This window comes from Numenius arquata, chromosome 4 (assembly GCF_964106895.1).
Source record: "Numenius arquata chromosome 4, bNumArq3.hap1.1, whole genome shotgun sequence".
Lineage (NCBI taxonomy): Eukaryota > Metazoa > Chordata > Aves > Charadriiformes > Scolopacidae > Numenius > Numenius arquata.
Window position 1 is genome coordinate 32,362,762 of NC_133579.1, and position 27,084 is coordinate 32,389,845.

Genomic DNA, 27,084 nt, shown 5'->3' on the forward strand with positions numbered 1-27,084 from the left:
TCTTCTAAACATACAGATCAGCGGCGTTAGACAGCTGAGCGTTTTGTTTCATTTTATTATTTTTTTTTCTAAACATGAAGACTTCCTTTGTGATCAGGTCGAAGAAAGTAGCCCTGTTACAAAAAAAGGTCCTGAGAGTAAAACACAGAAGCCTGTTTTTTTTTTTTTTTTTCTTAGTGTTCGACTAGCTTTTCTTTTCCAAAGCAGAATAGAAGCTTTTCTCTGGAAGTGTTTCAATTTCCATATTCACATACTATTAATGGTGCGCAGTCAAGAGCAAGAGCACTAGAAATGCAAGTGGTCCCCAAACTGTAATGAAACAAACCATTGCAGAATGACGGTCTTTCTCTTTAGTCCCTTTAATCCTTCATCAAGCATTGCTTTCTCAGCACCGAATGCCACCTTTTCCCCGCACCCCCCCTTCTTCCTCTCCCTCTGTTTTTTTTTTTTAATTTGCTTTTCAGCATGACAGGCAGTGGCAGTTTCATTAATTAATACTTCTCCAGCCCTCGAATCCACTGCTGTTTTTCAAATGTATCAAATAGTCATTGTGAGCATCAGGGAGGTTTTTGTTACAGTGCTTAACTTCTTCATGCTGTCCAAATCACATAAAGTTTAATTTTTCCAGTGTCTCAAACTTCTCTTGATTAATACAGATGCCTTGTGCTGCCACAGTGCTTGCCAACTCCACTGTTTATTATAAAGGAAATAAGGAACCATGGGACTGATTAGTACGTCAATTTATATATATCTTGTGTAGCATCTTCATTTATTTTAAAATGATTAACAGCGCAGAGGCACCCCCCTCCTCGCAGAGCGCTGGTTTCAGTCCTGTGCAGCGGCTGCGGGCGAGGCGATGGCTGGCAGGGAGGCTGCTCGGTAGCCGCCGGGGCACGGGGGGCTGCCAGCTCTGCCAGTTGGGGTGAGGGCTGCTGGCCCGGGGGCTCCTCTGCCGGGGCTCTAGGTTCCCTTCCGGAGAGGCAGCGTGTGGGCAACCTCCGCACTGCCGTGGTCTCTCCCCTGCAAGAAGGACGAGACAAGGAAAAGCTCATTCTCGCCTCTGCTCCCACACGCAACCCCACAGCAAGCCCTGCTGGCGTTCGTTACCCTTTATAAGCATCATGTACATTCATTTTGGCCCACCACATCGGAAGGTTTTTTGGATTTTTTTAATCACCTCCACCAACACAAAATGTGTCAGGTCCATATAAAGTCCCCGACGGACTAGAAGAGCAAGTAACAGCGTCTGATGGAGCAGCTCAGAGAAGGCTGAGAGCAAGGAGGGGAAGAAGAGGCCTCCAAAAAGCAGAATTTTGAGCTAGCCCAAAGGGATTCATAACTAGACTAGCATTTTAAAAAGGCTGAAGTTTGAGGTCACAGAGGCAGCTAAAAGAAGAAAAACCAAATTCTTGTGCAGGTCTGTCAAATGCTAAGGCGGCTTTCCCCCCCTCCTTGTCATCTTCATTTTTTTTAGCCCATTTTCATGAATAATTACCATGTTGAAAAAAATAGCAGGGATATTCTAAAATCAAGTGAAATTAAAGATAACATCATGAATAAGTGGGAGCCTGCAGCTCCCAAGAAAAGCTTTAAAATGACATTTAGAACATCACTGTCGGAACAATACAGTTTACAATCCTGATCCTAAAACAACATGGCAAGATTAATCTTACATAAATGCATTATCCTTAAGCTAAAGTCTTGATGAAGTGAAACAGACCATTTTAAATTAATGCAACATAAAATACGGCACCCATGTAAAATCCAAGCAAGTTTCAAGCTGTGCCTATGGCAGCCCTCGAAATAGCTAAAGAAAGCCCAGCTCTGGTTGACATAATGTATTAAGTGCATCTCTTTTGTTAATAGATTTAGAAAATTCCTAATTAAACCTGGCCTGAGATTCATGACATTTACCAGTCAAAGTTTGGTTTAAGTCGGAAAGATTTGCAACAAAATTAAAGAAAAAAAAAGCTGCTGTACAGATGGCAGTATATTTGAAATGTAGGAAACAGTAACTGAATGAGAGATGTGATAAAACTTCCTTAGTTGGATGCTGAATTTCCTGCAGTAAACCAAGAAAGATGCTTTACATTTTTGCGCAGCTGCATCATGCCTGAGAGACAGAGCCACAATTCCAGGAGGAGGCATTCATCATTAAAACGTCTCATATCGAACCGGCTCTACGTACACCGGGGAGCACAGCAGGGTTTTGCCGAGCCGGGAGAGAAGGGAGGGAGAAAGGGAGGGGAAGGGGATGGCAGGCGCCTCTCCCCAGTTTCCCTGGGTAAGGACTGAAAAAAAGGGTGTCATTAGGGGTGCTTTTTGGGGATGGATAGCCTGCAGGGTGCTGGGTGGCAGAGAGGTGCTCAGCAGGTCCAGGGACCACCCACCCACGGACCTATGAAAGGGGTAATCGTCCTTCTCCCACCTGGCAGGGCGGCGCAAAGGGACCAGGGGTGGTGGGTGAGTGGGTGGCTGGACCCCTCTGATGCTCCCAGTTTCACCAGGAAATAGCACCTGAGCTTCACATGTGGTAAAACCCACCCAGGGGCTCAGCCCCTTGTACTCACACCGGCCCAAGGGGGCTGAACCAGCTGACACACAGCAGGACTGCATTCTTCCCAACCATGAAACATTTACCAGTCTAAAAAGTAGGCTTCCTTCACTTTCAGCATTTTAAAGGGGAAAAACAACAGATCTGTTTTTAAGTGAAACCTATAGCTTCCATGCCAAAAGCTGCTTTTCACCACTTAACAGGAAGAAAAATCAGTGTGCGTGTATGTTAGTATACTGGAGACAGATTATTGCGTGACATACTGAAATAAATTGCAATGGTCAGTTTGGAGTAGAGACACTGCTCCAGTTTGCTGGCAAGGGGAAAGTGTTGGGACAAGAACTACAGTTGCTAATCCTATCTATAATGCTCATGAACTAGCGGACATACAGTACATGGATATTACTCAGATGCCGGTACAGCAGCCTCCATGATTCCTTGATTGTTTGCATTATAATCTCCATATGTATGAACGAGACAAATTAGGTTGCCATTTATTTGTTCATTATCTATTATTTTGATTAATGGAATTCTTGTTCTCAGAATAACTATTTAAAAATAACATTTGCAATAATGAGGACTGAACTATTAATCATGATCTTTAGCAGAAACTCTGCAAGGAACTGGGGCAAAACATTTCATATGAACAAATGTCATAAATAAGACTTCTAACAGACAGTGCTAAAATTTCAAATGCAAAAAGAAAACCCCAAACCCAAAAAACCAACCAAACTCAAACCCAATGGTTTAAAGAACTTTTAAACCTGTTTTTATTCTTTTTGCTCCTCCTCTTCTCTCCAAAGTTGCTTTAGGACAACCAGGGCTGTAGCACTGCTGGACTATAAAAACTTTAGAGGTAACAGATGCCCCCAGCCTTTCCCCCTAAGCTCCTTTACAATTTGTGTATTTATGTAGTGTTTTCTTGATGGTTCTTTCCAATCTATCACCCAAATTCTGACAATTCACATTTATGCTCTCTCAAGTACTGAACACTACAAGAAATACTTTAAAATACTTATAGTGGAGATAATTAAAGCTTATGGACTCCTTAATGAAGGTAGTTTACTCCTGTCACGCAGGACCTACTGCATACCTCTCTTTTCAGTGAATGAGGCCCTAAAGCTGTGGTGTCCACAGTTCTTTTACAGAAAAGGACCATCATTGCCTTCTGGCATGGGGAAAGCTTCCGCCAGAGATATCTATGATACCAACAGTTCATTTTTTTTTTTCTGGGCTGTAGCTTTTAATTTATTTTCTGTGAGTAAAAAGGTGTTTTTCCAGAGAGGGCAAAGGTTGGAGTTTGGGGGATTTGCTTGTTTCATTCACACAAACGGCAGAGAACTTCGTGTCTCTGGCTCCAGCACTGCAAATATGCTTCATGTATTCTCAATTAGACAGAACTCTTCCTCCTTGCTAACCAGTAAGTCATGCCTTTTGAACACCCAATAACTTGTCCCTTCACATTTTTAGAGCATATTGTAGCACTGATAGAGGATAAACTATAATTCCTAAGTGGGCCAAGTTTTTATATGTTTTTAAAAAGGCAGAAGCAGAAGTTAAACGCAAGGCATATGTACTAGAAATTGCTACCACTGCTGTCACCATTTTGCAAAAACAGACTAGAGACTGACTCCTGTGCCACTGAAAGCACTTAGGAATTGGGCTTCTGGCTGCAGTGCTGCAGCATCAGGCAGGGTCTCTGAAACGACCCCATGCTTTAGGAGAGCTTTGCTTTGAGAGCTGCAGCGGCTTCAAGATACACGTGGTTGCAGGGACCCTTCCGAAAGGGAGCCAGCTTTTGTCTTGCAATGTATAAGCAATTGGAGTGCGCTCCCCGAATTCATGCCTACTAAATCAGGTCTTTGGATGCTGCTTAGTGTATTCCAAATTAAGATACATATTCATTGTGGATAAGCAAGTTTAATTATGGATATATTGGGATATTTAGCATTTATAAAAATATTCAGAATATTCAGTATGTCTAATATGGCAGCATTTCAAGAGAATCTACATGACTTTGCACAGATGGGATTGACTTCGGGTATGTAATGAGGATTTTCTGTCCTTTAGACAAAGAAGAGTAGGAAATATTCCAGAGTTCATGGGAAATTCATTTGATGTAACAATGTCCTCCTCTGTTTTTTTTAAAGCATTCAGGTAGAGGTAAGAAACCACAGTAAATTATGTTATGAAGGAAATTAACATCTTATTTCCTATGTTCTGTTTATATTTCATTTGTGCTGATAACAAAGTGTGAAACACAGCCCAGTGCTAATATTATCAAAACTGGGTGTGTATGGTCTTCTTTACGCGCCCCCATAGGTGGCCTACTTTTCAGTGATGCTGAACACCTGCATCTCCTGTTGGTAGTTCACTACCATAAAGTAGGTTTCCTATTTAGACATCTAAATATAGATTTAGCTGGCTCATTTTTAAAAAGCCTGGGTGCAGACCCTATTTTTAACACTTGGAATTAGAATTATTCCGTGAGAAAACTGCTATATAATGTAGCACTGTTGTAAGCTACTATGCTGGGGGATTTTAAAAGCCCTACCTAACACTCTTTCATAAAGGAAACCTTTAGAGATGATCTTCAGGTTGACTGCTGAAGGGAATGGGGGAAATGTGAAATACTAATGTTAATATTTTTACTCTTTAGCAAACTACTCAGGGGAAGATATTTTACCTGTGAGGAGGAAACATTATGTAAAGTGAATCATTTCCACTTAACATTAAAAAAACCACCTTTCATTCTCAAGCTACCGTACCTGGCAACTATTGTTTCTTGCTTGGAGCATGTGCATGGCACTTCTGTAACTTGAACTGACTTTACACCGTAAACTCTCATGAATAGATCTGTCCCCAATTAAGAAATGAAATGAAGACACGGAGTGACAATGTTTAAAGTGGGAAATCCTAACGTTACCAGAATGCTGCAGGCATCGTTCTCAGTGCAAGCTCGTTTCTGCGCTTCTAAAGGCCCTACAGCTGCAGGTAGAAATGAGCGTTACCTCTCTAACGCCCAGGGACTGTGCAGGTGGAGGAGTCTTCTGGGGGAGCACAAAGCTGCTCGTGATGAGAACAAGCGAAACAGCACACAACTGAATAATCCTTACCAACACAGATGCTGACAAACTGAGACAAGGGCTGATACTGAGAAGCAAACAAGACAAAAGAAAGGGAACTATCTCCTGCAGAAGTGATCATACTGCAGCTTCTGCGGAAGAAATACTGACTGGCAAGAGACGAAGCAATTCATGAAGCTAACCCCTACCCAGTATTCTGCTGTATTGAGAGATGCTGTAATTTAATCAAATACTTTGAAGACAGATTGACATGGACTGAGACTGCAAGAGCAAACTACGTTTGCCATGGAAGAAGTTAAGTCAATAAATTCTGGCATGGCAGTAGTTTACAGAGACAAGATTATGAGTAAATTTATTGTGCAGTAATATAACCCAAATTGCAAAAAGAGTCCAGATGTGGACTGAGCTGCCACATCTCTTTCTGGATAGATACAACCATTTCAGATTTCTTTGGAAATGTATTTCCAACTTTGACCTTACATTGACTTTTAGAGGAAAAAAGCCTAGATGTCTTCAGAATCCAATCTCAGCCACACGAGATAAAACCACGAGCATGAAAAGAAAGAGCATTCTAAAGATGCTTAGGTTTACTAAATCTACATTACTAAACCAATAAGAACCAAAGACTAGCTGCAGTGTTTCACCCTGTCACATACTTCTACTCAGAGGTATGTCCTTGCATAATTGTATTAGATAAGCATCACAAACAAGGAGAGCACTTCCATCTAGTTCTCTGACTATAGCATAACTTTGCTGCTGCTGCCCCACAAAAGCAAAGTAAACACTGCCCACAACAACTATTGAAGTGTTATGTCATCTTGAACTCTGAGGCGAGTTGTTGGCCACAGGTACTCCTACGTCAGAGGCTGGGTTCCCTGCATAGCCTTTGGGCCAGAAAGATGCAAGTGCAACAGAGAAGTTGCTAAGAGTCTCCATGAAGGCTGCAGCATATGAATTATGCGATGTGGTGGTGTGAGGATGTGTACTGAGCAAGTAGAAACCAACTCCTAAACTTCACGAAGGCAGAACTAGCATGGAGATGCATTCTCTAAGCATAGTGAAGCCATCTGCAATCATTTAGTATGAGACAGGAGGACAGGAAAAGTGCTGTAGTCAAAATTAAACTGAAAACATGGATGAAAGGAAAAGTGAGTGATGCTGGAGGCAGCTTCACAATGAAAGAAAACTGCCCATGAGAAGGCGTGCCCTGACACCCACCTGCCAAGCTGGAAGATGGTGTGGGAAGGTCCAGGTGATGACACTGGTCTCCAAAGATGTAAGATACATGAAATAAATTCAGTTTAATGGTTTTCTATGTAACAGCTTTGTCATGTGTAATTCAGAGCGCTGAGAAGTCTTAGTTAAGACGGGAAACTGTACACTAGAAACAGTAAAGCACACCACCACACAGAGTGCACAGAAATGGGAGGATGAGAGCCTTTCAAAGGCCAAACATGGGATATCAGGGTACGAATACTCTTCAGAAAAATACAGCCTAAGCGTCAATTGTACTGTTGCAGCAGAAAATGTCTTAGTTGTAATAGCAAATGATTTCTAGGAATTCTTTATGTACTATCTCACTATTGCATATCACTGTGCATTACAGAGTTACCTATCCCACCCAGTCCCCAGTAACATGTTTATTTTAACACCACCTACCTGCTCTACAATTAACTGACTCCTTATATAATAGACTTTGATAAAACGCTTAAAAAATTTAAGAGCTGAAAATCAAGCAACACCGTTATTATTTATACATGTTATAAACCAGTCAGTGCTTTAGTGATGAGTATCACTGTGCAACTTTTTCCCAGCTACCACATTAAAAACCAAACATCCAATTAATTGTAAAACATACTTGTTTTGGGGCATCTGCGGAGGTGGTGTGAACTTCAGTACCTCGGAGTCCATTAGACTCAAATACCACTGTGGGAACAAGGGGGCTTGTTAACAGATGAACATTCAAGCTTCGTTAGTGTGTGTACATTATTTGAGACCATTACAGATTAACCACGTTCAAAAAAAGACACCAGCTACTAGCCTGTGGCCGGAAAATACCAATTTACCGTAACACTTACTGTAAGAGAGTGTGCTAATGGCAGCCTAGGGCCACTGCCCTTTTTAATTCAGACTTCGGCGCTGAAGAAAGCAATCACTGACAACATTAATTATCAGTGTATGTGTAAAGGGACCCTCTTCTTGCATTACTTACCATTTGGCCTCTGTCATTTTGCATCAGACTGGCTTATGTATGCATCATTCACACTTTTCAGGAGGAACCCACTAGTCTCACTGTCTCGTGCAATGCTCGGGAGGTCTCTCGACACTGGTGGCTTTAGCCTCCTACAGCCTCAACTACAGACCACGCAAGGTTAAAAATGGCTGGCAGGGATTTCCCATTTTAGGGCTGACCGGTCTGTGGAAAAATCTCCTTTCCCGCAAAAATGTTCCTGTCAACAGCAATGATGAGGCAAAACAAAGCCTTATGTTGTGCTGAAAGGGGTACTTTGATTTCAATTTGTGCTGGTGGCAACAGAATTCATTAGCATATTCATTTCTGAGTACCCTACTCTCTAATTAAAATAAAGCATTTGCAAACAGACTTATCTTAAATGCATTGCAATTTTATGGAGTTCGGGCAGGGATCAGGTAAGCAATATCCGGAGAACAAGAGCAATAGTCATAAAAATAAAAAACCTGTCTATTAGATTTAGGTACTGGAATTACTTAGGTTAGCATGGTACGTGCAATGTAATTCTTGGCATTTTGTTAGCCAGATCCGAAAGCAGGCAAGCGGGAAAGGGAGAAAGCAAGAGGGAGTGTGAAAAGGTACCTGTGTGGGACCTTTGATGAGTCCTGAGGTGACTGGGTTGGGTAAAGCATTTTCCACATTCTCTGCAGACGCAGTCTCCTTGGCGTGTTTGTGTCCTGAGCATCCCTGTAGTCGGGAGGGAGGGAGGGAGGAGGGGGTGGGGGAGAGAGGAGAGAGGAAAGTTGAGAAGAAAACATTATGCCAGAAGAAAACATCATTAGTATGTCTAATGTGTCATTATGTGAGGCTACCTTCAGGCCCTGGATGACAACTGTCAGCCTTCATCTAGGCAGTGGCTGACAGGCCAGGCACACACAGGACTGCAAGAATGCATAAATTACATTGAATTAAAAAATGCTCCCCATGATGTGCCCGCACCAGGACTGGCATGTCAGGTGTGCGCTTTTCAGAGCAGCTGGATCCACTTCTCAGCCATCACCCAGCTTTGTCAAGCAGTACATCAGGCAAATCAAAGTGACTCCAGCGTGGCGGAGACAAGTCACATGGATAATAGGAAGTGAGTAGGACCAGAGCCCGACTGTCCCCCCCGGGCGGCAATACCTCAGAGACAAATGCAGAGCGAGCGGAGCCATCACAGACTGATCAAACCTTTCGCCCCTGCCTACCTGCCTGCCGGTGCTGCTTTGACCCTGGACCTCTGAGGCACAGACGAAAGACATCTGTGAATGAAAGTGTCATTCCGGACATTTTGAGCTGGTAGCAGCGCAGCAGCCTTCCCCCAGCCCTGGGTAAACATGTTTTCTAGGCCATTAGCATTTGTGGAAAACCGCTCAAACCTCTCCTTTTTCTCCAAAGGTCAGTTTACAGCATCTGACTTAAAGGGCTGGTCTTTGTCTTTTTGCTGCTGATCAAAAAAGACACATTTGACTTTTATTGGGCTTTTTTATTATTAAAAAAAAAAAATATGTTTGAACATCATTTTTTCTATTTTGGTAAAACGCCCTCCTCAGAAGGAAAGAGCTGATGTTTCCATTCGCTGCTGAAATACTTTGGCTTTCAAAGAAATTCTCGGGGTTGTCAGCGGAAGTGAAGTTTTTGCTTTTCCTTCATTTCTTCCCCCCCGTTACAGCATTTAAAAAGAATAAAATTCTGAACAAAAACGTGGCAACAAAAAAACCCAACCAACAATTTAAAAAATCAACTGCAGGATGCCAGAGGACTTATCTGAAATACAGACGCTGTATTTGAAAACAAATGGAAAAGAAGATGGGCTGCCATTTACCCGTATGGCACCAAGTGTCCTGCAATGCTTTTACCATAGCATATATTGAAAAGAAATGTCTGGCTGACAAAAAAAACCCAAACAAGCTCATAATTTTTTTTCTCTTTTTATAATAGCACCTCCTGCAGATGGCAGCACAGTCTGCATAATGTAGCTGAACACACACTCCCAACAACTATGTTCCTGGCAGTCAAATACAAGATCATGATTTAGGGGCAAATCCAGATCACGTATACCCACACATGCACACAAAAGGAAAAAAAAAAGTCACATAAATTTCAATGAGAGCTTCAATGTACTATAATGAGACAGATTTCCCTTGTAAGGCAGTCAAAATTAAAGCAGATTTTCTGGTCTGTTACTAGCCATTTCCCCTCACTGGCCAGAACTACAGCTGCAAGCTCAAAAGCAAAGCTGTGTGAAGTGTGTTGAGGGACTAGACATGGCCTGTGCTGGATCGCTGTGCTGGCCACCGAACCGGCAGGGACAGACAGAGCAGGGCTCTGCTACCAGCAGAAAATCTTCCATGGAGCACGGGAGACCTGGGTTCCTCAAGTGGCTTTCTGCCACCTCTGGAAAGACATTTAATCTCTCTATACCCTAAGTCTCCCTCTGCGAAAGGTGAATATGTTCATCTCAGCAGCCATTACGGGCCTGATCCGACAGCCTTCATGGAAGCACTGCTCCCTCCTGAGTCATGCAAGAGGGAAGGCTGAAGATGCTGTTGTAAGCCAGTGTACCCTGTACAAACACCGAAGATGAGCAGGTTAGGACTTTCATCTAACCCCTCCCTGGCACTCATTTTATTAAAAAGCACTCACTTATTTAAAAAGCAGGTGGAAAAAATGGATTGCTTCCAGGTATATTTGCCATTGTTGCATTTCCTAAGCAGCACCATAAGGCTTTTGATAGTTCAGAGCTTTGAGGGATGGGCATCACTGCTGCAAGGCAATACCCCTATGCATCATCACTCAGGTTATCCTATATGTGAACAAAAGAGGGTGGATGACTACAGGTGTTAGCAAATTAAGGTAAATGAACATGACCATCTGAATGGGAGCTTCTGTGAAACCGATGCTCAAACCTGGCCTCAAAGGAGCCCATGGAAAGAGTGCATCTGCTGCCATAACCCATCCTTTCCTAATCTGGTGATTCATGCAAATATAATGAATAAAATAAATAACCACTATTAAATATAACGGTAAGATCCTCTCTACAAGGATTTGGGAAGATTGGGCAGTGTGAAACAAACCTACCCTAAGCACAGCAAGCTTTGTGTTTGCAGCTGTGTCACAACAGTACATACAACTCTCTTTTCCAAGGACACACTGGAATAAACACAAATGTAAAAGAAAGGGTCCCATAAATAAATCCAGCCACTCTAAAGGAAGTTGAACACTGCACTACCACAGACTAAATATTCTAGTGTGATCCAAGATGAAGTCGTATACCAAACACCCAAGTAAAGCATATTGGGAACGTTCAATTGGAAAAAAAAAAAAAGTGACAAATAGTATACCCAAGTGGGATTTCTGGTTGTCGTTTATGTCATGATTGCCATACTCACATTGCCATATTAAGACTCAATTGTATGATGCATACTGACTCAGAGGGCTCAGTCTAGGGCCATGTGTTATTTCAGACAAGGTTCATTTACCCTCCTCTATCTGCAGTTGGTAGGATCTCGTTCCTTTTGCCTGCAGCAGCTTTTTATTTTAGTGCTATGAAAAATAGCCATCATGCCAATTGGTTTGGAGAACCATCAACAACCTGGAAGTTGTATATAAAATGAAGACAAGCTACATAAAAAAAAAAAAAAAAAAAAAAGGTTCCAAATTCTGAAAACTTGATTGCTATAAAACACTCGGAATGAAATAAGAGATTTCAAAGCAGAGATGGGCACTAAATAACTTTCAGTTTAAGTGTCTCTGGAAATCACTGCCCAGCAAAAACATTTTGGCAATAAAATCCCTCTTTTAAAAAGCAGGTAAATAGCGACCTCCTTGGAAACCCTGCTCCTGCTTTACTTTGCCCCAGTGGTCCTCACGGTCTTTCTGGTGTCTGCATTCACTAAGCCAGCTTCTAGTTCCTCACTTCGGAACATGGCTTAATATGGCTGGGAGCTCACTGGACCAGTAAGATTCCTCTGAGCAGGCTGACACAATGTAGTATTAAATAACATCAAGGAAGGCACCCACGTGCAGGTACCCCAAGTTGATGGTGGAACAATTAACTGGTATTTAGAACAGGAAGCGGGCAGGGAGAAACTTCAGACAACATTCCTAGGCGCTGGGATGGCAAAAGCAAAGCTGGTTGGACAAAAACAGAAATGCTGACCCTGCAGTTTTAGAAACCGAGCATGTTCTCCTCTGCTTCCTTAACAAAAAACAGGAGGCTGATGTTAGTTACAATCATCCCGCAGCCTCTAACCACCTGCAAAACAATCTACTCAACAAATAACAGTAGCTCCTACCCAGCATAACTTTTGAAATGATTGAGCAAAACTGACAACAGAGTGGCTGAAAGGTGCACCTCACGGACCATTTCAGATAGATTTTGCCCTCTTGTCTTCTCCAAATGGCCTTCCATCAAGATCTGACCAAACACTACGGCTCCTGCCTTGCCTCCCAGCTGCCAGAGCTGTCAATTTGCACCCACCTTCTGGGCACTGGACCATAGCTGTCCTTAAACTACCAGCTTCCAAATGTCCTGTGTTTCATCACACTTGCAAAATGGGGTCAGAAGCTCTATTTCGCATGTGCTTTTGGCAAAACAGGGAACACTATGTCAGGTGAGGACGCTAGAACACCGATCTGGAATGTGTGCTCTTTCTATGTGGAGTTCAGTTCTTGCACAGCTTCTACAAAGAGAAGCAGTTTATAAAAAAATGGGATCGTTTACAAATGGTGAGAGCTGGGACTATGGCTCCCATTTTGCCCCCCTACACACATCCTCATCTCAAGAATAATAAATCAGTGCACTTTTCAGTTTCCACTGAGACAAACTAAATCTGGCAGATCATCAAACGTATGGTTTCAAATGCAAATACCTAGGTTTCCCTTTTTTTTTTCCCCTTCTTCTTTTTACATGGCAGTCGACTGGCAAGAGGCAGAAGAACTCTGATACTTTTTTTAGTCCCTGAACTTTTAAACTGGTTATTTGCACAACTGCCTCCTGCTTACGTGAATTAACAGGCACATATTTGGCCCTATCTCTTTTTAATTATAAACATACAAAAAGATCAAAAGAATAATTTGAAAAATAGGATAGCAGTCTTTGATATGGACAAGGAAGATCTTAAGACTTTTGTCAAGAAAGACAAAGGACACTGACAAGTGATTATCTATCTCTATTGTTGGAAGACTTGTTTGCAGACAAAATTGAACAAAACCTCCAAAATAACATCACAGATAAGCCCCAGAGGATGTTTATTTTGCCCGAAGCAAAAAGATGATGATGTGTGCCAGCACCAGCATATCAGGGGGGATCTTTGTGACAGCACATCTGTGTAACTTGAGCCTGCTTGAAGGGAGGGGATAAAGGAACAGTAATACTCCAGGTGGAACCAGATACATTTAACCTACGACAGAAATGTCACACGGTGCATGAGGGAGAGCTCTGCAATGTTAGAGATCGGTAAACAAACCTATTCAAGCCTATCCAGAAATGATAAAAACAATGAACTTGTAATCCCGACCGTTAAAGGAAAAGAAGGAAGAAACTGTGAAACAGCATGTCAGGACTCCAGACGAAGCAGGAACAAGCAAGCCATGTCCTCAGCTATGGAAGGGCCTGTGAAAGTCTTACCTGTGTGATCCAGGACAGGGCTGTTGGCACCACAGGTTTGGTACAACGAAGCAAGGTCCTTTGGAATGTATGTTTTAAAGATATTTAAAACGTCCAAACATTTCTCATGCCCGTCTGATCCCAGATCCTGTTTGCTGGAGTGTAAAGCCGGAGAAACTACCGCGGCGCTAGGCAGGGGCTGCAGCAGTGGACTCGCTCGTGCTACCGCTGTGCAGTTTGCCAATGTCCTCATCTCATTCCCAGCCTTCACATGAGACTCCCTCTGAGGCACCAATGGCTCTTCGTGTTTAGTGTACTGCTCGCTTTTACACAGAGGATGATACTGCGGCGGTGGGCTGAATTTGGCCTTTATGGAGTCAGACGCACAGTGCTTACCTGGAGGGGCAAAACTAGCACTTCCTTGGGGAACCATGTACTTTTCCGCTTGCTTACTGTTGGTGGGCTGTGTGCTAGGCCTGGATATGACCGTCTGAGTAGGCGTTATGCTTCTGCTATAGGCTCCCATTTGCATAAGTTTGGAATTTGCTTCATATTTACTTTTTTGTTGTGCTGCTATGCTGTATTGCTCCTGGGAATGGTTTAACTTGGGCTGTCTGTACCCATCTAGACCTGATAAGCATGGACCACAGTGGCCGAAGGCATGACCGTCCTTTGACTGATGCGTACTCCCGGACTTCGCAGTCGTCCCAACAGAAAGAGAGCTGCTTTTGGACCCTGGCAATGCACTTGGCACTTGAGTGCGCATAAATCTGGCAACAGGCAAAGGCTGGCATTCCTTACCGCCAAGAACAGGAGGGGGCCCAGTACGCCCACTCCTCGCCAGGAAGACCAGGTTGTTTTTAATACTCTTGAATCCATTCTGTTGAACCCAAGGGGGGACCATCGAGTTACAGCTGATTTTGTGCAAAATTCTTTTGTGCATCCACAGGACTTCAGGGTAGTAGGTCTTGTGACTGCAGAAAGGACACGGGTAGACAATTAAAGCAGCCTGCAAGGACGTATTTAGATTTTTATTGCATGAATTATCCCTTGTTGACTTTTCACTCAAATCGAGTGGAGCTACCTCTTGAGATTCAGCACCTTTTTCTATCAGAGGATGCTCCCTGTTTAAGTCTAGCAAATTTCCTCTTGAGTGACTAGCTTGCACTTCAAGTGACATTTTCAAGTCCATAACCATGTTTGAAGATGTCTGGCCCACACCAGAAGCAAAGCTAGCAATGCGACTGGAGCAAGGAAGCCCTTGGCTGTGGTGAAATGCTGGCATCTTGACGTCGGCAGAACCTTTTAGATCTTGGTATTTCGAAAAGGGCTGCTTGATGACACTCTCCAGGGCTGACACCAGGGCAGGAATCTCTGGTTTAGATTCCCTGACCTCATTTTCTCTGGCATTGCGGCTTCCCAGCTTCGGGAGTTCATCCAACTGAGATGTTACCATTGGAGTTCCCTCTTTGGAAAAGTTGCAATGGTATGGCTTTTCATCTGAATGGGACAAACAAAAAAACATCATTGTGATTTTATGCAGAAAGGAGCACAAAAGACACAGAAAAATTCAAGACTAGAGTAAGACAGCAGGAGAAAAAGCAAACTTTGGTATTAGTATCATAATGACATGCTACAGACTGAATGTACTGTATAAGCAAGAAAATCTTGAAATAAGACACAACAATTCAATTTACTTTTAAAGATGACTGCAAAGTCTGGATAAACTCTCCAATGCTGCATGTTTACGACATTTTGAAGAAAGAACAATTCAATAATATACCCATGCTAAAATTCTGGGACTTCAAGAAAAACCAAACAAATATGCAACCTTTTAATGCTTTAACAAAAGCAAAGATAACGGAGCCAGATCAGACTGGCCCAGTTAAAGGTCTGTCAGTGCTTCCATTACAAGCTCCTATTCTCAAACGGTTTATAACTCAGCAATAATAATTGGCTCCATACAGAAACCAAGCATATAAGCAGGTAAAGCATATAGAAGAAATAGCTCACTTAAGAGGGACTTTCACAGTGGCCAAGTATAAAAGATGAGTTATGGAGGATGTAAATTTTGAATTTTCCATCTGTTAGTTGAAAGCTGATACTTCTTTTTTTTAACATATTTCTACGTTTGAATCAAACTTTAGGAAAATTTTATGACCGTTCAATCCACTGAGAGATAAGGAATTCAACATTTTCAGCAATTTAGATTACAGAATTCAAACCAGACTTTTGATTCTTCCACATTTTCTTCTTCGCTTCTCAAGTCTCCAGAATAAATTTATCTACCTAACACATGTCCTGGAGAGAGAACATACTGGGCAGTAATTAAAGCCGTTTAGGGGGAAAGAGAAGAGTAGCATTTGTTTCACTGGGAGCACAACTACCTCTGCTTGCTCTCCCGATCTCTCAGAGCCGCTGATGAAGCCATTGAATCCCTCCAAATCAGTTCACAAATCAATTCCACAGAGATTTTCATCACAGCAGTAATGCTTACTGCACTGAATCCATTTAACATGTAACTGAATTGAATCATCTGACAAACTTTCAGTTTCAATTAACATGCAGTTAATGAGCCACTGCCAGGCAAGTGTAAGGAGACCATGTTCCATCTAAAATGTCACCAGCCCAAAGTGATCACTGCCTCCGTAGGAGGGGCGAGAATAAGAAAGGAGTGAACTGCTCTAGAGCTGCATATCCTCTCGCATCAACTCATAAAAGCCAGCGCTTCAGAAAATCAAGTGCTGTTCGTTAGTGCAACGCAATGCCATGGGCATTATTCTGCACGGTGTAATGGAAGAAGCATGTCTTCAGCTGGAGTTTCACTGCAAATAAAGTCTACTTAGCCTCACCTTCAATTCAAGCAAAAAATTCTTAAGCTTTTGTTTAATTCGAGGTAATTAGGTTAAAAGTAACCCACAGATTTGCAGCCTTGCAGGGCTGAGGGATCACTCTGGTAAGATCGTTTTCCTTTCAAATTCCTGAAGTGGGTAAACTCAGAGGGAAAAAAACCCCACAATTCAGAAACTTGTTTTTCCTGTGTTGCAGGGGGCAAGGTTTTGGGAAAGCACATGCCCAGCACTACTAGCCAAATTTACAGTTTATAACAAAGACACTGCATGCAGCGGTGAAATCTGACACTGCACATCTGTGTTATTTTCAAAGCACATCTGTCAAAGCCCAAAATATTTGTGCTCTTAAATAAGATTTTAAGGCTTCTCTTTACGATCACAAGGAGTGGCTCCTTTGATCATCGTAGTAAATAATAAAGCAAAGCAAAACCAAATCATTCAGTCGTTGCAGTACTCAGCAGAGACTGAACCGACCTACTGGCTAGGCTGAGCAGAGCAGGCAGAGGAGGGAGGTGGGGGACCACCACCACCACCCCCGCCTCGGGAGGCTCTAGTTGCTCCTTGCTCCACCTGTGCAGCTGTGATGAAGGGGCGCAAGATGCTTTCTGACTTGGTCAAAATCTATGTACCGTGCTGTTTCAGCAAAGAGGACAAAGTCGAACAGAGTGTGAGGTGGCGTGGGTTAGGTCTGGGCTTGGTCTGGACTGTTCAGTTTAGAGCTGTAACTGGGGAGGGGAGGAGAAGGAACAAGCAGAGAGAGAGACCACAGTCCCATGTGCCTCGAGAACCATGGGTATAAAACTTGGGACTGCAAACCTAGAGGTGGCTACAGTCCTTTTAGCCCTGTTGCTTCAGTGCAGCTATCAAAGAAAAAAGGATTTTCCAAGTGGAAAATGTAGCACGGAGTAGGAAAATGATGAAGGCATTTCTGAGGTGTATCTAGGGCTGCAGTTGCCACAATGCTGAAGGCATGTGCTGTCAGTGCAATATATGAAAATTTGTAAGGTTATTACGAAACATAGCTTCTAACATCTCTTTGCAGCATCTTGCTAGATTCAATTCCTCTGATGTCTCACACGAACAGTACTGAACATTCTAGGAATAATTTTAAACGCTTAGATCATGAGTCTCAATAGCAATATTTGTGTTAATTGCTCAAGCTACACTTCTAGTAAAAAAAAACAAAACCAAAAACAAACCCAAAACCATACCCCTATCCCCCTCCCCCAGGATTTGGACAAACACGCTTTTCACCTGGAGGCCAACTCATGCTTCTTCACCAGCACAAAGCACAGCATAAGCTTTTCCCTAGCCCTATCCTGCTCTCCACCAGGGACCCGACACTCCAGATACATCAACACCCGGGCTGAAATGCTGCCATGTGCCATCCTTCCCCTCATAAGCGATGGTCCAGGCTGTGCTGCAAGCAGGTAGCAGAAGCTGGGGGGAAAGAGGAGACGCAGGCAAAAGCAAGAGGAGACAGTATGCAACCCAACAATATGGGCAGAGCCTTTTTAGAAAAATAGATTAAATTTATTTCTGCCTGCTCCCAGCCGTTTGCCCCAGCTGAAAAGGGGTACTAACAATCCTTTTAAATCACTGGTATAAAATATTGCTCTAACCAGCGCAGTGCAGGCATTACTGTCACCAGAAACTTTCAAGATTTTATTATGGCTAGGTCAAAGCAAAAAGCCATGAATGGGATGCCTTTTGCATGATCTCCAGGGACTATAACTCACATTCCCTATTGCAAGAGTTCTTGGCTAAGCATGTTCTCACTTTTTATCCTACAGTCCCTTTCATGGACCCACGGTTGTCTCAATTCCTTTATTTCTTACCCAAAACAGCCATTTACCTGTTGCATTTAAGAGTGAGAAAGGTCCTTTTATCACATCCCTGAAATGTTACAGTTCTTCTGTGTCATGGGTACCTGGCCAACAGCTGAAGTAGACGTAATTTACAAGGTGCCCAGCTAGGAGGTGGCTGCTGATGCCACCTTCAGTTTGGCCATAGCTTCAAAGACCGATGGCATCCCAGACCACAGGAGAGCAAAGCAGGACAGCACTGAACACTTAACTATATGGGAAGCCACAGTCTAGAAACACGGGATTTCAACCAGTTCCTCAGAAATATAACTAATTGCCATCACTTAGTTACATATCTAACACAGGCAGATAAAGGTGACTACCCTTCTTCCCCCACACACATATTCCTCTTCTCTCTTTCATGCATAAACTCTCACATGCATAAACTCTGCTTGTTTTCTCCTCTACTCTGTTTCTCCACAAAACAGCCACACAGCTGTTTTAATTCATGAGCCCTCCTATAAAGTAAACCAGGCTACAAGCCTGAGGACAATGAAACCATGATTTCTATTCAGAAGAGCAGAACAGGCTAGAAATTGGCCCCTTTTCTGGCTAGCATTACAGCACTAGGAGTCGAAGGAAAAGGAGCAGATGTGATGTGTTTGACTTTTAGTAAACATTTGATAGTGATTTGCACTTTGAGATGAATGCTGTGGCTCGATTTGAAAACTGACTGCAAATAAATCATGATAAAAGCAAAGGATAACATTGGAAGAAGGTGTAATATTGCAAAGACCCGTATTAGGTCCTGTTTCACTTGGTATTTTCTTTAATGGTCCAGAAGAGACTCTAGACAGCATGCTAACTTAAATCTCCAGGAAATATCGCCTTTGGAGGAGCTACAAAAATAACGGGGACAAGGAAATAATGCACAGGGATTTAGAGAGAATAGAAATGCAGTCTGAAAATAACCAAACGAGATTCATTCTGGGAAAAAAAGCAGGCTAAGACAAGTGAAGGGAAACAATCCAAAAAAACTCCATGCAGTGGGAGGGCAAAATCCGGGAAGCAGCAATGTTGAAAATAACAGATGTTACAATAGACAGCAAGTTAAATATGAGTATAGTAGGTAAGGTTCTTCAGCTTAGTTTTCACAAATGAAAGTATTCATTATAAAAATAAAACTAAAACTACCACTCTGAAGAAGATGCTTACATGATGCCCATGCTGGTTGCATTATTTTTTATATATATATTCATATATATATATATAAACAAGATATATATACCATAGTAATGGGCACTATGTAAAGCCCACACGAAGCACAATACAATGGGACACAGCAGGGGAAAAAAGGCAAAAAAGCAGGTTTACAGCAGAAAATTGAAGTCTTTTATCCTGTGAAAGGATGGTCCAATAAAAATACTCCATTCCTCCAGAATATCTGTGCAGATCTGCAAATATGGAAAAGTCAGAAGGAGCTCTGCAATAGAAAAGTAACCAACCAGAAAATAAAGATGATGAGTTAAGTGTCCCGCACATGACTGAGGGAAGATGGGAGGGTGACAGACTCCTGCAGCCTCCCCAGGAGTGCTAAATTCCAAAAGAGAGAATTATGTCATCCTGAGCACTGGAGTCTATCACAACAATCAGATATAATTGCAGGCAGGAAAACTCACCATGAACAGGAAAAAAAAAAGACCCAATTATGTGTATTTGCAGCTTGCAGAATAAATGCCAAGGGAAGAGGCAGAACACTGCTTGGACTGTAAAACCTGTATGGACAAAACATGGATTATCCAACGCATGACAGAAATCCACCCTTCTCACAGGGAGGCAGAAAGCATGACTTTCTCTTTGCTCTACCAGCACAGCAAACCAAAACCCAGTATCCCCACACTACAACTGCTTTGTAGTCATTGTAGACAAACCAGCCTTCATTTCATACTAATTCCCTACATGGTTAGCTAAGGAAAGGACTCTTGGAGCTTTCAACAGTGAGCCCACGACCCTCCTTAGCAGTGGGTTTATCACCTGAGTGCAGGTTGGGCTGTTCAAAGAGACCCGCTATCTGTTTTGCAGACGATAATTTGTCTTACACCAGCCATGCCCCCTGTCCTAGCTGCTTGCACGCCTAGTTTTTATACTCCACACGCTATCCACCACCTCCCCTGCTTTCTGCTCTGGCTGCATCACTCAGCAGATCCCAAATGCAGTGGCAAAGCAGGTGTGAGGTGAGCGACAGCTCCTACAAACCCTCTTAGCTTTTCTTACAGCACAAGGCCACATGCTGCAATGACAGAGGGAAGAAAAAGTTACGCTGTTTTGGTACGAAATCCAGTTTCTCATCTGCTTCTCATCTTGCTTTGCATTTTATTAGATATTTTCACATGCAGCTACACCAGCTCTACAATAGTTCAGAAAAAGAGATGACCAAGGATCAGACTGGAAGACTCAGTACCGCAGGATGGGGCAGGCTAGCAGGTAAGAGAGTGATGCTGAAGGGTAGAAACACACGATCAACTAATATCCCCGCTTCCTCTTGGACTAATTTTAGAACCGACGGTGTTTTTGGCTGAGGTTTGAGGTTTTTAACAGGGCAGAAACCCAACACAGCTCTTGAGATTGAGATGCTGCCTGATGCAGGTGGTTTATCAGTCAGCCAGCTCAACCCACCCTGCAGAGGTTTCACTTTGGCTGCGCAAGGAGGAACAGGGAGTAACGCCGTCCTGCGCTGCAGCCCAGGAGCACACAGAAAACGGGTCCCAGGCCCCCCAAAAAGTCCTGCCTTTGGTCCCGAGCGAGATGTTTCTGCTTTATACCGCACTGCCTTTCCTTATTATTTTTCAACTATATCTTTTTCCCCTACCGTTTTCGTGACTAGAAGTTGGGGATACCTTTTCACCTCCACACCATCCACCCTTCTAACACTATACTTCCATCTTTAGCAAATAAATCCAGATCATAGGTTTACCAATCCGAAGTAGCAGCCCTTTGGTATAGTCTGCATTCATGGTCTCCATTCTCCTTTTCTAAACCTTACAGGTCCTAAAATGACTGCTTATTGACTTTTTAATCTCACGGTTGGCAATTTCAGGACAAGGCTGCACGATGGCCACTGTCAACTTGCAACCAAGTACTCTTGGGAAACGATGCTGACTATGAAAAAGCATCACCTCACAAGCAAAGAGAGAAGAACTGCAGTTTTATATCCCTGGTTTTGGGGAGTGGGGCCAGGGAGGGGAAATTACTGTCCGACCAAATCCACGTTAAGGTTTTTAGGAACTTTACAGTAACAAAATTTAGCTTTTTTCCTTGTACTTTTCTTCCCAAACAGTACTACCACTGTTGCCGTGATGATTAAATGACTAATGCTTGGAGCCCTGGATTCAACTTCTCTTATGACCATGCTATTTTTCAGCTGTTTTTCTTGCACATTTGTTTTCAGGCTTCCCTCTATTCCCGGAACTACAACATACAGATTTATTCCGAAGACCTGTTTGCCTCATTTCACTAACTTTACCTTCCACAATTTCTAACTTTACCTGCAAGATGCTTTTTTGCCTTGCTGTTAAACGCTTAAAACACCAAACCACCATGCCCTGAGTGTGCAAATAGCTGAAAGGCCCCATTATATTATTCACCTCCTTCCCTCTGCAGAACTGGGGAACACTGCAGGGGATGAAAGCGGGACAGGCCAGCAGAGAGCACAGCTCCTTAACACTCCCCAGTCTCCATTTGACTAATCTCTCTGGCATTGTCTGGGAGGACACCTGCTGCTTGTGAAAACAAAACCCACTGAGCTCTTACAATCTGGGCAGCAAAAAACATGAATAGGCAACCATCAAACTAATTCAATAAAGTTTGTTCAGTTCTGGACTGCACATGTTGAGGTTTTTGAATTATTTCAGATTATTATTGTTATCATCATTGGAGACAGATAATGCATAATTTTGCATTTTGGAAAGAATCTGAAAGGTCATTGAAGTGATCGGGGAAAAAACCCACAAAAATTTTAGTTGATTAAATTTGAAACTTAACCTTTTAAGATGAGTGAAATCCGAGTCTGAGAACAGTTACGGTATAGCACACAAAAGACCCCTTTCTACAAGGTATTCCCTAGCTCAGTAAAATTACAAATTCCTTTGCACGGCAGAAATGCTTTAGAGTTATGTCACACTTCAAGGAACACTTTTTCTTAGTTGGGTTTTTTTTTTTTTTTAAAAAGGCCTGAAACCATCCCCCATCCGCACAGCCACAGATGCAAATGCCAGCAGCGTTATTGGAATTTCAAGCACAATCAGTGAATAGGCACCAACAAAGTAACTGAGGAGCTAGGTGGAAAAGGGTATCAGGTCCAAAATCTATCAGGCTCAACTGCATATTGTTAGGTATCGGAGGCATGCTGAAAAACAAGCCTGAAAGTTCACAGTAAACTTTTTTTTTTTAAGCTACTTGTATGTAACTTCTTCTTAAAGAGTATTTGGCTTTGTTATTATCTAGGGTACCAATGCTACAAGCCTTCCAAAGGCCCACTGGCTGCAAGAGCAGCTCCATGTGTAAATTACTCCACTCTTCCCTCACGTAGTATCTTTTCATCACCCTCAGCTTTGCACAGGTGCACATCAAGCGCAAAAAGCTTGGTGCCGAAGCCCAAATGCAAACTCTCTTCTAGCGCCAGGTGCTTTGGGAACTGTCTCCCAGGTATCAGCCCTTCCAGAGCCAACGCAGACTTTAAGCGAAGGTGAGGGAAGGAAAGCATCCACAGCAGAGCACGCAGTGAAGTGGAAGTGCACGTGTGGGTAAAATGGCTGCTGCTGGCAGCGTGCCACAGACACGACATTTCCAGCGTTCATCACGTCTCTCTGTACGTCCTCAGTGGGATTTCTTTTTTTTAAGTCATTATATACATGGTGCATAGGAATTCTGGGCAATGGCAGAGCTAACGACGATTTACCAATCCTTTCACCTCTGTTATTTCTCACAGAGGTCCATGAGGGTAATTCTCCACCCAGCAGCAGGGGAAAAAAGCCCCATGAAATAACGTGTACTTATCTGCAGGCGAAGTTGTAGCTCCCGTTACCAGAGTATTTTCACGAGGCTTTATCACCCTTCATCCACACTACCTTGACCCAAGGGTACTCAAGGCTTCAGCGGGGCTTTTGCTGGTTGAGAAGAAAGCTTATCCTTTAAATGAAGAGCTGAGGGGAGGTGACACCGGTCTGTCCAGCCTCACACAGCAAGGCTGCAACTAATGCATCCCATCCCCATGTTGTTGCTGCATCCCGCTGGCATCCCCAGCACAGCCACTTCTGGGACCAGGGGCCAGACTTCCCAGTCATGCCCCACAGCCCTTCTTTGCCCTGTGAGCCTCAAGAGCATCCCAATGTCTTCCCATCTCATTCAGGGCTGCTCCAGCTACAGCTGGGCAGAGCACAGTACCGAGAAACCAAGGTGAGTTGTCCACATCACCCATGGTTTTTGCAACTCTGTCCCCACCTCACAAAACTTCAAACCTGCTTTTCTTCCTTTAGGATACGTAACATCAAAGTGCCCGGGTGGGTGCAGAGGAAAGGGTCCTCCGTCACTCCCACACACACCAAACTAGAGCGAAGGCACTACATCGCGTTAAAAATTACAGGCACCTTCACAGTCCCACATCACCGTCTGGATCCTGGAAGGTGATGTGGGAATGGTACATACTTATCTATAAATTACAAGTAAAATAAAGGCAGAGATGAATACATACACAGGACCAATACAAAAACACTTGCAGGGACTGCTTGCCAAAATGAAAACTGTACAATTTGGCATTGCCTTAAATGTTGCTGTTCATAATATACTTAAAGAAAATTATGGGATATAAAACCCCTGGAATGCTCTGCAAAATTAGGAAGTGATTAGGCCAGATGATACCAATTTGACTCTAGCACAGCTTTGTCATAATTCCAGAGTTAATAGAATTACTGTATGAACTGGTCTAAAACCTAAGAAGAGTACTTCCAGCACACTCTGTAGCTGCTAGGCATTTCTGCACGTGTGGCCCTGCCTGCTAAGTTTGGTGCAGGTAGAACGAAGAAAAAGAAAGGGCCTAAGACCATTAACACAGCAGGATACATAATTAAATTTGAGAGGGTTGCATTTGACTAGGGGGTGTTATGTTTGGGGGGTTTAGTTGGGTTGGGTTTTTTTAGCTTTTTTTAGTTTAAGGCATAAAAAGAGAAGTGCAATTGGTGCATCAAAACTACTTGCAGAGAAGATGGAAAATTATGACTTAGATTTATTTTTTTTAATTTTTTTTTAAGCAAGTGGCAGCCTGCCTGTACAGACGCTCCAAACATAGGCCCAAACAGTTGTAAATCTTCCTGGAGATTTTCCCTTTCGTTCCAACAGTCAGACTTGCCACAATCTCTGCTCCAGAGCGCCTTCTTGACCACCACCTGTTCCTCTTCCTTCAAGTACTTTAAGGAGAAAGGCTTTTCAGGCCAGGACTGTGGACTGGCAGCCACCCCATACAGCTTAACATTCCTCATCCAATATTTCACTTCTCCTGTCATTTGTTAAGCATGGGTAGCATATTGTCATACATCATAAAGCCCTTTAGTAGAGCTGCTCAATCTAAAAACAGAGGCTACAGCTGTGCTGTGGGCTACGGTTCTGCAGAAATACCTAACCACAGCCAGCAAGCCCAGCGTGGTAACAGAGGTAGCACAGCTATGGAAATAAGGAGCTCTGCATGACCTCATTTACCTTGTTTCTCCTGCTGAAGGCCACACTACCATGGCTGGTGGCTCTGTTCACAGACTTAAGGCAGTCAAGGATCTCTAGTCTGCATGTCAGTCAGTGGCACATCACAGAAAAGTGAACTTGGATTATAATTTTAAAAGCATTACGAATATTTAAGGATTCTCTAGTTACACAGTACTTGCGTAAAAAAAAATATCTATTTCCTTGTCTTAACTTTTTTTTTTTTTTCAGGCTTTCAGAGGAAAGATGAGTTTGGAAAGAGAATGGAAGTAAGTAGGGCTGGAATAGGAAAAGAAGCAAGTCAGATCAAATCCAAGACACAGGCTGGGCAGACTGAACTATCATCACTGGAAACTGGATGGCCTCGATGAGGGTGAGATTGCTGGACCATAATTACCACCACTACACAGTGCCACAAGGATGTGGCAGGACAGATGAGGGGCTGAGCCTAGCAGGGTGTGGGATGTGCAGTTTCCTCGAGGTACAGGAAGGCTCTAAGCTACTGACAGATCAAAAGTTGATTAGAACAGCTCTGCTCCATATGGACCAAAGGGAACCAAAGCTACCAGGGAGTATGTAGTTGCAGCCATGAGGGCAGCTTCTGGCCACTTGGCCAAGGCAACCATCTCAGCACCGACTGCACCTGAACTGCACCAAAAGCGTTGTACACGTGGCACAAAACTGGCAGCTCTGAGCCGAAGGCCTCAACAGAAGATGCTTGAGGTCCTGCCATCCAGACCCAGCTCCCCTCCACCCAGCCTCTAGCTCATCATCAGCGATGTTTGCTCCTATCCACCACACAGGGCAGCGGCATTTGCAGGTTAGCTAATTGCTAGGTAAGCAGCCTTTCCTTTTCTCTTCCCTTTCTTTCCAGTGTCCTCCTTTGCTCTTTTGTGTAGGAACAGAGGAAACCATAACAATAACTATGGGAGGCACTTCCAGCAAAGTAAACGGCCTTTCAGACCTGGCTTGAAACAACCCTGTGACAGCCTTACGCAGATCACTAAAGACATTGGCCATTTACTGGCAACTTCCATAATCCCCTTGAAGAGCTAATAGACAAAGCAGGCTGGAACCTACCGCCACCAGCACGGCAGCAGAAAGGGCAGCTGCCTGCGGCCGACCGGCGCTCTAAAAGGGATTGGAGTTCTAGCATTTTTCCTGACACTTTTCCTTTTATACTGAAAGGTAAATTTAAGAGCTCATGAGAGTACCAAAGTTCTGGACTTGCTTAAATTCTTACTTTTTAAAATCTGGAAAATTAATAAGGGAAAAAATAATTTTCAAGATGTAATTCAAAAGATCTCAGAAATTCCAGCATCTATTCAGCTCTGATGTGTAGGTTTCCCATTTCAAAAAAGAGGAAGCCTTCTGTTTGGGAAGGAAGTCAGATGAGAATCACCCCACGGTGCATGATGTGGCTCAGGAAGGTCAGGAGGAGACAAGGGGATGTCTCAAAGATGTACTGAAAACAGCAGAACCAGCTCTAAATGTGTTTTAATGAATCATTCAAATAATAGAAACATTGTTATGCTAAAGGAGGATGGGGGGGAGAAATCAAATCTATTTGAAAAATCGCAATAGCAACATATCGCTTTTAAAATAAGCTTCAGAGACAACAAAAGAGTAATTCTGCACCTGTGAGTCATGATTATTTATATCACACACTCATTTCAATAAGAGCTCTGTTAAAACGCTAAAACGTTACGAAACACTGAAACTAACTATTGTATATAGCGCACAGGAAGCTTCCCAACTTTTCCAATTAGCACCAAGGCTTAAGCTTTAAATGCAGCAGAAGCAAAAGAAATGCTGAAAAACACTGCCACAGGCTGGCTTAATGTGGAATTTCTCCTTTTCAAAAGGATTTGAAAAAATACCCAACACACACACACATCCCAAAAGGCTAAAGAGTACTGTAGATTTTTTTCCTTTCCCCTGCCATCGTTCATTACAAACCTCACAAAAAAGTAGGAAAGTATGGTTAAGGGCAATTCACAAATTTGTTTGGGTAGAAAAGAGCTTCTACACGTGTACCTGAAGCAGCCTACAAACACCATTTTGGGCAAGAGGCTCAGTTAACCTCATTGCCATCTTCTGCCTCCATATTGAGAGCAAGCCCAGAGAAAGCAGCATGAAAAATCCCTGTGTCTGCCTCAGGATTAACAAAGGGAAGATTTTAAAATGTTGATGATTGGC

General features: G+C 43.0%; 1 protein-coding gene across 2 annotated transcripts in view; it reads right to left on the minus strand.

Moving 5' to 3' along the window:
• Positions 1–68: 68 nt before the first annotated feature.
• ZNF516 (zinc finger protein 516) overlaps positions 69–27,084 on the minus strand; it is a 58,342-nt gene continuing 31,326 nt past the window's right edge. Inside the window, exons 2-5 of one of the 2 annotated variants that reach the window (XM_074146677.1) lie at positions 13,503–14,981; positions 8,474–8,578; positions 7,499–7,566; positions 69–1,020 (exon numbers count right to left, since the gene is read on the minus strand). In XM_074146677.1, coding sequence (XP_074002778.1) covers positions 961–1,020; positions 7,499–7,566; positions 8,474–8,578; positions 13,503–14,981 — 1,712 coding nt within the window. In that variant the 3' untranslated portion in view covers positions 69–960. The remainder of the gene's footprint in view (positions 1,021–7,498; positions 7,567–8,473; positions 8,579–13,502; positions 14,982–27,084) is intronic. The other variant, XM_074146676.1, reaches the window with a different exon arrangement.